The sequence below is a fragment of the Pantherophis guttatus genome, chromosome 3 (genome assembly GCF_059756535.1).
Source record: "Pantherophis guttatus breed Tessera chromosome 3, ASM5975653v1, whole genome shotgun sequence".
NCBI lineage: Eukaryota > Metazoa > Chordata > Lepidosauria > Squamata > Colubridae > Pantherophis > Pantherophis guttatus.
The window spans coordinates 11,696,105-11,710,998 of record NC_142065.1 but is presented as its reverse complement, the minus strand read 5'-3'; the positions used below and the strand labels follow the sequence as shown (position 1 = coordinate 11,710,998).

The window sequence follows — 14,894 nt, the reverse complement described above, 5'->3', positions numbered from 1 at the left end:
AATGTTCCTTTTCCATAAATCCCAGCCGCCAAAGCAGAATGAAAATGGAAATGGAAAGACCAATTTAAAGAACTCCTGACCCCCGGCTGACCCTAGACACATTACATCATAATAAAAACTGTAGACACAAAGGAAACAAAGTTCCACCTGCAATCATGAATACGAGAAAATCTTACTTTTCGGGCAAGACGACAGTGGGCACCCCCCCTAAATAATAAGAGGTGGCCCCATGCAAAACGTTTTCTTGTTCAATCATGAAGACAGTCGATTGCTCCAGACGGACCAAAACGCGATCCTTGGAACCCATTTTCAGGAGAAACAGCTGGATCTGGAATTAGACCAAGCAGAAATGTCCATTGAACTGCTCGCTCACAAAAGAGGCGGTTTCACCCAAGATTCGGGCATTCTTCTCAAAGTGTCTCCTACCTAAACTAAGGAGACCACCGCACTCTAGAAGAGAGTGCGGAGAAGAGCAACCAAGATAAGTTTAAGTTTACTTTATTGTCATTGCACCTCGTACAACGAAATCGAATGCCATCTTCAATGTACGTCATACACGAGAAAACTCTATTAAAAAAATAAAACGAAAACACACACCCTTCACATTCTACACAATTGACCTGAAAACCCCTGATACTGCATTAATATTGCACTATACAGTAGAATTCAACATAGTTACTGCTCTGGGATAGAAGCTGTTTTTCAGCCTATTTGTCCTTGTTTTTATTGTCCTGTACCGTCTGCCAGATGGTAATAGTTCAAATAAAGGGTGAGATCCAGGATGAGATGGATCTTTAAGAACGTTTTGAACTTTCTTAAGGCAGCGGGAGCTCTAAAGCTCTTCCAAAGAGGGGAGAGGGCAACCAATGATCCTCTGGGCAATGATGTTCACCCTCTGGAGTGCTGTCCTATCTGCCACTGTGTAATCGGCAAACCATACACAGGTGTAGTAAATTAAGATACTCTCTATAGTGCAACGGTAGAAGGTCACCAGCGGTTTTTCATTCAGTTGTTGTTTCCTGAAAAGTCTCAGGTAGTATAATCTTTGCTGGGCCCTTTTGACCAGTGCTGCAATGTGGATGCCCCAGGTAAGGTCTTCTTTTATGATAATTAGGGAACTGGGGGGTAAAACATATAAAGGACAGTTGCTGGGGATGTCTAGGTTTTGTTTTTTTTTTAATTTGATTTATATGCCGCCCTTCTCCGGAGACTCAGGGTGACTTACAATGCGTTAAGCAATAGCCTTCATACTTTTATATATTTATACAAAGTCAGCTTATTGCCCCCACAAACTGGGTCCTTATTTCACCTACCTTAGAAAGAATGGAAGGCTGAGTCAACCTTGAGCCTTGGAGAGATTCGAACCAGCAGTAAATTGCAGGCAGCTGTGTTAATAACAGGGTGCGTAGACCACTGTACTATCAAGGCTAGTTTGATGAAAATAAGAACTGGGGGTGACATGATAGCAGTCTTCCAATATCTAAGGGGCTGACACAAAGAAGAGGGGGGTCAACCTATTCTCCAAAGCTCGATTCAGTGGGTTGGTCCTGGATACAGGAAGTCCTCGACTTACGACCTCAATTAAAACCAAATTTCCATTGCTAAGAAAGGTGGTTGCCAATTGAGCTGCACCCAATTTTACGGCTTCTTTTTTTTTTTTTTTTGCCACGGATGTTAAGTGAATCACTACAGTTGCTAAGTGAATCATGTAATCCTTAAGCAAATCCAACTTCCCCCATTAACTATAGGCCAATAAGGGCAAGTGTTGCAGTGCTGCTGCATCTTTTGTAACTTCGGGACTTTGTCGTAAACACTTGGGGGGTGGGGGGGGAGTTATTGCGTAACATCGAATGGTCACTAACTGAACTGTCGTAACTAGAGGATTACCTGTATATGCCGTTTGCCAAGTGACTTAATTTTGATCACGTGAACCTGGGAATGTTGCAGTGGTTGTTAAGTGAAAGGACTGGTCATAAGTCACATTTTAACTTCAAATGGTCCCTAAGCAAATTTTTGTAAGTCGAGGACTACCTTTAATTTGAAGACAGTCACAGCCATTCTGTGGCCATTGAAATCTGAAACCCCCTAATGCAGGGTTCACCAACCTTTCGGACCTCAGGAACCACTAAATTCATAATTTTAAATCCTGCGGACCACTAATGTGATCTGCTTAATGACTGGCTGGGTGGGTGTGGTTAGGTGGGCATGTGAATGGGTGGGCATGTCACTCGATGTCACTCACATTGAGGGGCGCCTTGCCGACCTCTCCTCTCCTCTCCTCACCCCTCCCCTCCCAGCCACTCCTCGCCTCCCCGCCCGGGCTCCTTAGGCTCCTTACAGGAAACAATTGTTGGAGCTAAGCAGCCACCATAAGAAAGAGTTGACAAAACAACTGGATCAGTTCAAATTGGATCTGACGGAGAAGGAGGCTCAGCAGAGGGAAGACCTGTGGGAGTACAAGGCCAGGTACTGGTGCCTGGAGGCTCAGCAGGCTGAGATAGTCAATCAGTTCCAGGCCATGAGGCAGTCCCTCTGGAACAAGGCTCTCCAGCTCTTTGCCACCAGCGGCACTTCCCTCCAGCCTTCACCCAAAGCCCCGCACCAGGAGGTTGAAGCAAACCCAAAGTCGGAATTTCTCCCCCCCCCCCTCTGACCCCTACAAAAAAACCCCAAAGGGGGGAGACTCTCTGCAGCAACACAAACATTCATTGCATGTATCTGGCCCAGGGGCCGTAGTTTGAGGACCCCTGATTTAGTGCAATATAAAATATAAATATAATATAAATATAAAAAATGCAAACAATTTTTCTGCGGACCACCAAAATTTTCTCCTGGACCAGTTGGTGACTGCTGCCCTAACGCATGGAAAGAATAAAAGAACGTACTTCTGCCTCAGGATGCAAAATTGAAAAAGAGAGTTCCGTCATTACCGCTTTGTTTGCGTTGTTGCTGACTATCAGGGTGGCCTGATCCCTTGAAGGGGGCGCCATGTTCAGGCCTCCACCGAAGTCGTAATACAGCACCAGCTTTCCGTCTCGAACAGCCAAACACAGCAGCTGATTCTGCGGGAGGAAAAAGGACAAAATCACTTTCAGGTTTTGGGGTCTAAAAGTCAACACTCTACTCTATATAAAAAGTAAAGGTTTCCCTGTTAGTCTCTATTCCTGAACTCTAGGACACGGTGCTCATGTCTGTTTCTTGGCTGAGGGAGCCAGCGATGTCCAAAAACAATTGCTGTGGTCATGTGGCCAGCATGGCTATACCTCAAAGGCACACGGAATGCTGTTACCTGCCCACCAAAGTGGTACCTATTTATCTACTCCCGTTTGCATGCTTTCGAACTGCTAGGTGGGGAGGAGCTGGAGCAAGGAATGGGAGCTCACCCAGTTCTGCAGAGCTCGGGTCTCGAACCTGGGCTTTCAGCTTTTCAGCTGACAAGCTCAGCATCTTTAACTGCTGAGCTATTGCACCCATCTACGGTATATAGCGCTGCTTTAATCTGGGAAAAAGCACGGGAAAACGAGGACATATTGTCCTACATTTGCTTCCTCCGATCCACCTGAGATGTCTTTGTGACATGTCTTCTTTCTAACGCCACTAACGTACCAAGAAGGGACTTGGACCAAGCAACCTGGATCCTTGCCAGGTTATCAAGTATGACCAATCCAAGGGACACCTGCCTGATGTTTCAAGAAGAAAATGATCCCGTGGTAGGACACCAACCGCATCTCCTGCTCAAAGCGTTTGATCGATCCCTGCTGGCTCTCAAAGGTGATTTCCGCGTATCCAGTCCCGTCAAAATAGGAGCCATCGGTCAGCCAGGGATCGCCCGTTGATTTAGATCTTTGAGAAGAAGGAAAGAGTGGATGAGTGATATGCCCAATCTACACAGCTGTATTCTAGAAATTAAAAATTTGGAGATTTAAAGATAGATAGATAGATAGATAGATAGATAGATAGATAGATAGATAGATAGATAGATAGATAGATAGATAGATAGATAGATAGATAGATAGATGGATGATAGATAGATTAGTTGTATTTTGAGGAAGGAACATTGTTGATAGCTTAGCTTGATGGAATCTTCCTGTCTCTAGGCAGGACATCAGCAAATCAAATTACATACAAGTACTCCTCCACTTACAACCATGCATTTAGTGACCGCTTGAAGTTACAATGGCACTGGGAGAAAAAATGATCTGCAACTAGTTCTTGCCCTTAAAAATCATTGCAGCATCCTTATGGTCACCTGATCAAAAATTGGGCACTTGGCAACTGGCATGTGTTTACGATGGTTGCGACATTCTGGGTCATTTGATCGCCATGTGTGACTTTCTCAGCCAGCTTCCGACAAGCAAAGTCAGATTCGCTTCACGACGGCAGTGATTTGCTCCTCAAAAGGTTCTAAAATTGTGTGCGACTCACCTAACAACTTCCTTGCTTAGCAACGGGAAATATTTTGTCCAAACTGTGGTCGTTAAGTTGAGGACTACCTGTACCACCGTGCCCATTTTCTCCCAGGGAGGAAGGTTCTTGAACGTATCGTCACCAAGCTTACCTTGTGCAAGGCCTCTCCGCAGTGGTGTCGAGATGGAAGGTGCGCTGGAAATTGTACAAGCTTATCACCTCTTCATTCAGAGAATCCATCTCTATACAGCCTCGGTAGTTAGGATAGCGCAGAGGTAGAGGAGGCTGTTGGGGGAAAAAATAATCCATTTGCTGAATCTTGTGTTTCATTTTCTCAGCAGAAATAAACACTCCCATCTGGTTGCAAGTTGGTTCCATCTATAGCTTCTTGCTTCCTGCTTCAGTTACCTAACTGTCTTGCCTTTGAAATCCCAACCTTTGTCAGAACTGCCATCATATGCTTGAGCTTCGTATTCGCTAGCTGCCAGTCTGCCACGAACTATGAGTGGAAGGAGCCGGGCGTCATCTCAAGGTCAAAAGGACTGGGAATGGAATGCAATGGCTTACCAACCAGCCCGCTGTTGAAGAGATTGTTCCCAAAACTATTTATTCAAATATAATTGGACAATAAGGGACCAGCAGAGGGGAGGATATAGAGGGAGGAAGTTAAACGGGAAACTTGGGCGTGCGAACTTCAGTTCCGGCTTCTCTATACTGTCTTCCACTTGGCTTTTAGTAAAGTATACCTTTTGATCCAAATGGAATCGAGGGTCTTTCTTGCCTAGAGAACCAAGTTGGAGCAAGTCTGACAACCTTGCTTGATAGTAACAGAAGACTGTCTCCGCTTACCAACCTCCTTGAATGTGGATTTTCCAGGGAAAAGTGACTTTAGGCATATAATTAATTGCCAGTTGACGTTCCTTGTAAAACTCTTAGCCAGGGGTGAAATCCAAAATTTTTTCCCTACCGGTTCGGTGGACGTGGCTTGATGGGCGTGGCAGGAGGATACTACAAAATCTCCATTCCCACCCCACTCCAGGGGAAGGATACTGCAAAATCTCCATTCCCTCCCCTCCTGAGGGAAGTATATTGCAAAATCTCCATTCCCACCCCACTCTGGGGCCAGCCAGAGGTGGTATTTGCCAGTTCTCTGAACTACTCAAAATTTCCGCTACCGGTTCTCCAGAACCTGTTAGAACCTGCTGGATTTCACCCCTGCCCTTAGCTTACTTAAAATAGTTATAGGTTTTGTATAGAGAACATAAAGCCAGTTTGATCTAGTGGTTAAAGCACCAGGCTAGAAATCAGGAGACCTTGAATTCAAGTCCCACCTTAGGCATGAAAGCCATCCGGGTGACTTTGAGCCAATCACCAAGAGTCTCTGAGTTCTAGTCCCGTCCTAGTAATGAAAGTCGGGTGGGGCCAATCACCAGGTGCCTTTGAGTTCTAGTCCCCCTTTAGGAATGAAAATCTGATGGGTGACTTTGGGGCCAATCATCAGTAACCTTTGAGTTCTAGTCCCACCTTAGGAATGAAAGCCATCTGGGTGACTTTGAGCCAATTGCCAGAGGGTCTCTGAATTCTAGTCCCGCCTTAGGAATGGAAGTCAGGTGGGTGACTTTGGGGCCAATCACCAGGAGTCTTTGAGTTCCAGTCTTGCCTTAGGAATGAAAGCCATCTGGATGACTTTGAGCCAATCGCCAGGAGTCTCTGAATTCTAGTCCCGCCTTAGGAATGGAAGTCAAGTGGATGACTTTGGGGCCAATCACAAGGAGTCTTTGAGTTCTAGTCCCGCCTTAGGAATGAAAGCCATCTGGGTGACTTTGAGCCAATCGTCAGGAGTCTTTGAGTTCTAGTCCCGCCTTAGGAATGAAAGCCAGCTGGGTGATTTTGGGGCCAATCACCAGGAGACTGTGAGTTTGAGACCTGCCTGAGGCATGAAAGCTGGGTGAGTGACTTTGGAGTCAATCCCTCCCCCCACCCAGCCTAAACACACCTCACAGAGTTGTTGTTGTGGGGAAAATAGGAGGAGGAAGATATGTTGGATATGTTTGCCTTGAGTTATTGGTAAAAATGATAAAGGCAGAAAACAAATTAAACAAACAAACACAATCATAGGTGTGAAAGAACTTCATAATTGTTAAGGCAGCGAAAAGGGCTAACCATTAAGTCACCACTTTCTACTACAAGTTTATGCAACCTGATTCTAAAAATCCCCCTTGTCCAACACAAGCAGTCTACTCAGCCGAACTCACCGTGAAGCTGGAAGGGTAGCCACCCACGTACAAAACGGTGTTATGGGGCTTGAAGTTGAAGAGTCCATGTTCTCCTTTGGCAACACTGTCCCCCTTGGTCTCATGCAAGGTTTGCTTCTCCACTGTCACAGACATGTATCCGTACTGCAAGATCCTACAAACCAGGAAGACATTTTGCTAATTTCTAGGCTGTCTCTCCTATCCCTCTGCCAGGAAACGGCATTCAAGAACGCCCATGAAAATAAAAAAATATATAATTGGAACCAAATAAAAACATAAACAGAAATGCAGCAGAAAGTCGACAAAGCCCATGGCGCAAGGAAAAGAACACAAGGTAAAGGTAAAGGCTCCCCTCGCACATATGTGCTAGTTGTTCCCGACTCTAGGGGGTGGTGCTCATCTCCGTTTCAAAGCCAAAGAGCCAGCGGTGTCCGAAGACGTCTCCGTGGTCATGTGGCTGGCATGACTAAATGCCAAAGGCGCATGGAACGCTGTTACCTTTCCACCAAAGATGGTCCCTATTTTTCTACTTGCATTTTTATGTGCTTTTGAAGTGCTAGGTTGGCAGAGACAAGTAACGGGAGCTCACCCTATTACGCGGCACTAGGGATTCGAACTACTGAACTACCGACCTTTCGATCGAGAAGCTCAGTGTCTTAGCCACTGAGCCACCGTGTCCCTAAAAAAGACAAAACCCAGCCCAAAGAGAACTCCCTTTGACAAGGCCTAAGCAGAAAGCACTTTAAGAGCAAGGGAGAAGATGACTTCAACCTTCAAAGCTATTTTCTCTCTTCTACCAAGCAGTACAGGTAAGTCCTTGAATTGCAACAGTTCGTTTAGTGACTGTTTGAAGTTACAACGGAGCTGAAAAAAGCGACTTATGACCGTTTTTCACACTTACAACCATTGCAGCATCCCCATGGTCATGTGATTAAAATTTGGCAACACTTGGCAACTATCCTCACATTTATGACGATTGCAGTGTCCCCGGGTCACGAGATCCCCTTTTGCGACCTTCTGACCAGCAAACTCATGGTAGATGGTTAGATTCAGTTAACCATGTTACTAACTGAACAACTGCAATGAATCACTTAACAACAGTGACAAGGTTGTAAACTGAGGCAAAACTCACTGAACAATTGTCTCGCTTAGCAACAGCCAATTTGGGGCTCAATTGTGGTCGTAGGTTGAGAACTACCTGCAGTGACTGTAGAGAGCAATTTTACCTCAGAAACTCTCATCCATGGATCCACTACGGAACACCGATTTTTGAAGCCTGTTTTTTTCCCCCCCTGCTTCGTTCCTCCATACCTGTTGATGCTGACAGCAGCAAACTGTTCTCCAATTTCTTCATCGACCGTCAAATGTGCCGGTTCATCATCTCCTAGTTTGTAGATCCATTCCACTTTGTGGTCTTTAAGGATGAGGCCCATGTAGTCCCCAGTGGCCTGGAAAATACAAAGAACAAGAGTGAATTTGGTTAGAAAAATGATGTTATGCCTACTATTGAAGAATGGATTATGAAGATGGCCAGTTTTGCAGAAATGGCGAAGATCTCAGTATATCTAAAAGATCGGACTCAAGAGACTTATGTATGGGAGTGGAAAAAGTGGATAGATTACGTGCAGAATAAATATCAAACTAGGAAATATCAGATAGCTTTTAACTGAATGTATTATATAGGGATAGAATAATTGAATTTAATGAAGATTTGAATAATATACAGGGGGTGGAGGGGTTCAAGTTTTATAAAATGTGATTTTGATTTGGATTATATTTTGAGGAAGTCATGTGGGGAGGGGAGGGCTAGGGAGGGTCAGGGAGGGTCTGGGGGGGGAAATTGGGGAGAAAATGTATTTGTAAAACTTTTTAAATAAAAAAAAGAGAAAAGAGTGAACTTGGTTTGGCCATCCAACCTGGGGCCCAGATAGTGTGTATGAGCCTGTTTTTTTTTTTTTTTGGTTGTTGTTGTTATATTGCTTGTGAGAAGTTGCAACTCTTCCTATCTGTTGTTTATGCTATCTTAGGTTTAATTCACCTAATGAGAAGGAAGGACTCATTGGAGAAGAGCCTAATGCTGGGAAAGATTGAGGGCAAAAGAAGAAGGGAACGGCAGAGAATGAGGTGGCTGGATGGAGTCACTGAAGCAGTAGGCGTGAGCTTAAATGGACTCCAGAGGATGGTAGAGGGCAGGAAGGCCCATGGGGTCGCAATGAGTTGGACACAACTTCGCAATTACCAACAACAAAAAGATTTAATTATTTATTCTTTCATTCAATTTCTATAGGCGTCAAACTCAACCAAGGGATTCTGGATGGCTGATAATTCAAAAACGTAAAACTATTAAAACAATAAAATAACGATAAAAACATCCAGAAAATAAACACATACAGTAGACAAAATAATTAGCTAACTAACAATAAAGCCAAGAAACGAGTCTTCAAAAGCAGAAAACAGCAGAAGCAAACCACGCTTGTATTTTAACATTGCTCTGGTTAAACTAAACTTTAAGTAACGTTTTGCAAAGTGCAAAATCTGAGGAAGAAACAATAATCAAAGATATTGGGGCAAAGAAGAGGAACCAAAACAGAGCTAAATCTATATTACACCAACAGTGAATATCAGTCGTATTGAATAACAACTGCATAGTAATGCCAACATTCTGAAACACACATGAAAAACAAATTATCCTTATACTTTCTACCCCAAACCCACTGGGTTGATTTTTCCAGGTTCTTGATTTCTTTCTTGAGAACTTACATCCTTTTGTCCCAGGTACAACACGAAGCGTGTAGACTCATCCTGTGGTTGGTCTCTCTTTTTGGAGTCCGGGTTCTGAATGTAGAATTTGAGGGATGTGTAGGCAGCCAAATCCTGCAGATTGCTAGGAGTCCGGATTTGCACACCGGAAGTGCCGTTAAACTTCACCGGAACTTTAATCTAGGAGCCAAAAGATCAAATGAACAAACATTTGATACTGGATACTAGGCCTGGCATTAAAAAATACTGTGGTCCCAGAAGCATTCGCTATTTTAGCAATAGCACTTAGACTTATATACCACTTTATAGTGCTTTATAGCCTTCTCTAAGTGGTTTATAGAGCATATTGCCCCCAACAATTTGGGTCCTCATTTTACCCACCTCGGAAGAATGGAAGGCTGAGTCAACCTTGAGCCTGGTGAGATTTGAACTGCCAAATTGCAGGCAGCTGGCAGTCAGCCGAAGTAGCCTGCAGTACTGCACTCTAACCACTGCGCCACTGTGGCTCATTTTGATGCTAATTTGTTCCACCTCCCTTTAAAAATCATCACTTCCAAATCGTCCTCCCTTTAAAAATCATCACTTAAGGACCCAGTTTGTGGGGGCAATAAGCTGACTTTGTATAAATATACAAAAGTATGAAGGCTATTGCTTAACGCATTGTAAGCCGCCCTGAGTCTCCGGAGAAGGGCGGCATATAAATCAAATTAAAAAAAAAAAACGCATTGTAAGCCGCCCTGAGTCTCCGGAGAAGGGTGGCATATAAATCAATTTTTTTTTTAAAAAAAAATTGTTCTTAATGATATCCTGAGGAGCATGCATTTGTTTCTGTCAGCCAAATCCTTAATTGGCTTCATGGATTATGTTTCTTTCTATTTGATTGTTTTTAAGAATTGACAGGCAAAAATAATATTCAGGTAAACTTCATTGAACGACCACTCATTCACCAACGAAAGCTGCAATAGTGTTGACTGAGGGGGCATTACAACTCACAACATCCCCAGAGTCACACAATTGGGATTTAGGCACTTGGCAATTGGCTTGAGATTATGAGAGTCATAGCATCATGTGCCCATGCGATCTCCATTTGCAACTTTTCTTGTTGTCTTCCAGCCAAAGGGAACAGGGAAACTGCTGTTCCCTGTCATGCAACCATGGGATACTGTGATTGTGTGGGATTGACTGAACAACAGCACCTGGGACTGCCTCAATTGCTGTCCTTAAGTTGACAAGCTCACATGATGTAATGGTTTGAAACTGGATCACTTAGTGACAGAATAAAAGAGTTGAAAGGGATCTTGGAGGTCTTCTAGTCCAACTCCCTGCTCAGGCAGGAGACCATTTCAGGCAAATTCCAATCTCTTCCTAAAAACCTCCAGTGTTGGAGCACCCACAACTTCTGGAGGCAAGTCGTTTCACTGATTAATTGTTCTAACTGTCAGGAAATTTCTCCTTAGTTCTAGGTTGCTTCTCTCCTGCCCTCAGGTGCTTTGGAGAATACTTGACTCCCTCTTCTTTGTGGCAGCCCCTGAGATACTGGAACACTGCTATCATGTCATTCCTAGTCCTTCTTTTCATTAAACTAAAGGTAAAGGTTCCCCTCGCACATATGTGCTAGTCATTGCCGACTCTAGGGGATGGTGCTCATCTCCGTTTCAAAGCCGAAGAGCCAGTGCTGTCTGAAGACGTCTCCGTGGTCATGTGGCCGGCATGACTAAACACCAAAAGCGCACGGAATGCTGTTACCTTCCCAAAAAGGTGGTCCCTATTTTTCTACTTGCATTTTTTACATGCTTTCGAATTGCTAGGTTGGCAGAAGCTGGGACAAGTAAAGGGAGCTCACCCCGTTATGCGGCACTAGGGATTCGAACCGCTGAACTGCCGATCTTTTGATTGACAAGCTTGGTGTCTTAGCCACTGAGCCACCGCATCCCTTATTTCATTAAACTAGACATACCCAATTCCAGCAATCGTTCTTTATATGTTTTAGCCTCCAGTCCCCTAATCATCTTTGTTGCTCTTTTCTGCACTCTTTCTAGAATCTCAACATCTTTTTTTAATCATTAAACAGGGACTACCTGTAATTATCAATCCTGCCCTTGACTGACCAGATTCTAAGTCAACACTGCCTTCTCTTGAAGACCTAAACTCCGGCATATAACTTTGTTTTGGAGTCCCACAATGGCAGAGAGCAGGATCATCAGACACTGAGTGACTTTAAGCCTCCTTACCTTACTGACAGCATTCCGAGCCAATGAGATCAGTTGGCGCACCCGCAGGATATTGTCCAAAACAGTCGCGTTGTGGCTTCTTCTGTTTTCCAGACTGGTCAACTTTCCCAGGAGGACTGGGAGGGTGCTTTCAAGACTTGAGACTGGACAGCCAAAATTTTTTGAGAGGAAACCCAGACACCAACCCAATGGGAACATAAACAAGTCACAGAGGAAGCATGTTATGCATGATAGATTACAACTCAGTCGTCCAAAAAGAAGTTTCGAATCTTCTATTTCAAAATTGCCTTCAATGTAATTACGAGCTCTGATAATTTCGTTGTTTTATTTCAGATGACATTTCAGGGAAAGACAGAAGAAAGCAAATAGAGAAGAGGGGACAGAATCACACAGAATCTGCTGGGTTTGGTCATTTTTTTAAAAAAAATAAAACTGAAGAAAACCAGAGAGTAAAAAAAGATAGAAGAATTTGCATCTTTTTTCTTTCAGCATTCTGTCTCAAAAAATAATGCAATGACCCTGACACACAGGATGAAAAATGGAAGAAAATGCATAAAAGGGAAACCAGGAAAAAAAAAAAAGGATCTAACTCATGTTTTGTATCTAACATTATTTATATGCTGCCTTTATTAGTTTTATAACTAACTCAAGGCACTGAACAGAGCTACTGTATTTTTCGAACTATAAGATGCTCCGGACTATAAGACGCACATTAGCTTTAGAGGAGGAAAACAAGAAAAAAAAATCTGCCTCTGCCTTCCAGCATCCATCTGGTATTCATCTGGTTAGAGTCCTTGCAGCAAACAGCCTGGTCAGCTTCAGCACGTTATCGTAGTCCCAGCACGTGGCTCGTCAGGGCTCTGCTTCGTTGTACCCACCACCGGTCAACTGAGCTGAGCTGCTGCCATCGTTGAGGAACGCTGGAGCGTTCGCTACCGAGCAGTTGATTGGCAGTGGGATTGGCCTCCCGGAATACAGCCAATCAGCTGTTCTAGGCGGCCCGTACTGCCGCCACCAATTGCCACCACCGACTGCCACCGCCATTTGCCACTGCCACCATTTGCCACCACCTAGAACAGCTGATCAGTGGTATTCCAGGAGGCCGATCCAACTGCCAATCAGCTGCTCAGCAGTGAAGGCTCCAGAGTTCCCTGGTGGCGGGGAACCAATCCCCCTTCCTCCCCGCCGCAATATTCACTTTATAAGACGCACAGACATTTCCACCCACTTTTCTTGGGGAAGTGCATCTTATAGTGCAAAAAATACGGTAATACTTTTTCTTAACAACAGTTTTCATGCCTAAGGCGGGACTAGAACTCATGATCTCCTGGTGATTGGCCCAAAGTCACCCAGCTGACTTTCATGTCTAAGTGGGACTAGAATTCAAATCTCCTAGAGATTGTCCCAAAGTCACTCAGCCAGCTTTCATGTCTAAAGTGGGACTAGAATTCACAGTCAATAGAAAAGAGTATCTATACCCACAAATGAATCCTGCTAACAGGCAGAATCCCTCTTTATCCAAAGAAACAGAAAAATTGAAGGAATGGGAATTACGCACCAGTATTCTTGACATCACGGGTAGCTTGATTCAAATCTTCACTTCTTAGATCTCCATACTGTTTTTTCCACTCGTCCACATTTTTTTTCATGTCCCTCAATTTTCCTTCCATTGCAGCCACTGTCTCGTTGGCTTTTAAGGCTGCGTCTTTGGCCTTCTGGATTTTCTCCGATGCATCGTCTTGCAAACAAAAAGAGACAGGGTGCAAAATAAAAAAAAAAAAAAAAGCTCCCAGAATTTAGATGAAAGAAATGTGCAGAGTCAAGAGTGGCCCAAAACCTGCAACAGTTCAGATTCATTTAAACTCAGGAAGAACAAATACCAAAATCAAACTAGCATAAAAACTGTTCTCTGCGGTTCAGAGAAAATCATTAGCCAGGAGTGAAATTTATTGCATTTCATGCATTAACGTTGTATGATCAGATCACCGGCAAAGTGATGGGACGAATCTATTATTTATTTACTTATTTTAATGTATTTATTAAATTTAAATACAGTCCATCTCACTAACAAGCGACCCTGGGTGGCTTCCAGAACCATAAATAACAAGATAGACAATGAAAAAGTTAAAAATATTATTACAGGTCGTCCTTGGTGTACAACCATTCATTTAGTGACCGTTCAAAGTTACAACGGTCCTGAAAAAAACCAATATGACTGTTTTTCACACATACGAACGTTGCGTTATCCCCATGGTCAGGTGAGCAAAATTCAGACGCTTGGCAACTGACTCATATTTATGACGGAAGCAGTGTCCCAGGGTCATGCGATCCCCTTTTGAAACCTTCTGACAAGCAAAGTCAATGTCAAACAACTGCAATGATTCACTTAACAACAGCGGCCAGGAAGGTCGTAAAAAGAGGCAAAACTCACTTAACAAATGTCTCTCAAAAACCGGTTGAGAAGGTTGCAAATGGTGATCACGTGATCCTGGGATCCTGTGACTTTTTGTAAACACATGCCAGTTGCCAAGTGTCCAAATTTTCATCCCGCGATCATGGGGATGCCACAACCAGAGGTGGGTTTCACATATTCTTAGCATCAGTTTGCCCCACGCGTGCACACTCGTTTCGCACGTGTGCACCTTCCACGCATGTACCTGGCCTTCTGTGCATGCACTTTGCTCATGCGTGCGCCTTCCTTGCATGCACCCAGCCTTGAAAATGTGGCTAAATAGGAGTGTTACGCCGGGGTGGGAGGGTGGGGGAGTGGGCCCACCCACGGTCGCCGCTACCAGTTCGCCTGAATTGGTCTAAACCGGCTGAATACCACCACTTGCCACAACGATCATTAAGTGTGAAAACTGCTCATAAGTCAATGTTTTCAGCGCCATTATAACTTTGAAGGATCAGTAAGTGAATGGTTGTAAGTCGAGGACTACCAGTATGATTTTTGGGAAATCTATGAAGTTATTATAAACATTACAGGCTTACCATGGACCATGTCCAACTTGTTCTTCGCTGAGTTCAGCTGGTTCAGAAGTTGCTCCTTCTTGGTTTGGGTGCCAGCCAATTTGTTTCTGGCTGCCTCCAATGCTCCCTTGACTTGGATTAAAATAAAAGAAGTACAGTGTTATCGAAGTTCAAATCAGGATTTCGGGAAGTAACATTTCAATTAGCAACATTGAAAATAATGGCCTGGGGACTGTGAATGTGGAGGTCATGTACCAAGACATTCCAGACC

At 43.9% G+C, this 14,894-nt stretch overlaps 1 protein-coding gene across 2 annotated transcripts in view; it reads right to left on the bottom strand.

The window, feature by feature from the left end:
- The window catches only part of LAMA5 (laminin subunit alpha 5), a 236,639-nt gene that overhangs the window by 22,031 nt on the left and 199,714 nt on the right, over positions 1 to 14,894 (bottom strand). For both annotated transcript variants that reach the window (XM_087889038.1, XM_087889037.1), the window contains exons 58-67: positions 14,645 to 14,755; positions 13,212 to 13,391; positions 11,654 to 11,796; positions 9,423 to 9,602; positions 7,974 to 8,110; positions 6,663 to 6,816; positions 4,559 to 4,692; positions 3,681 to 3,843; positions 2,931 to 3,062; positions 177 to 328 (exon numbers count right to left, since the gene is read on the bottom strand). In XM_087889038.1, coding sequence (XP_087745164.1) covers positions 177 to 328; positions 2,931 to 3,062; positions 3,681 to 3,843; positions 4,559 to 4,692; positions 6,663 to 6,816; positions 7,974 to 8,110; positions 9,423 to 9,602; positions 11,654 to 11,796; positions 13,212 to 13,391; positions 14,645 to 14,755 — 1,486 coding nt within the window. The remainder of the gene's footprint in view (positions 1 to 176; positions 329 to 2,930; positions 3,063 to 3,680; positions 3,844 to 4,558; positions 4,693 to 6,662; positions 6,817 to 7,973; positions 8,111 to 9,422; positions 9,603 to 11,653; positions 11,797 to 13,211; positions 13,392 to 14,644; positions 14,756 to 14,894) is intronic.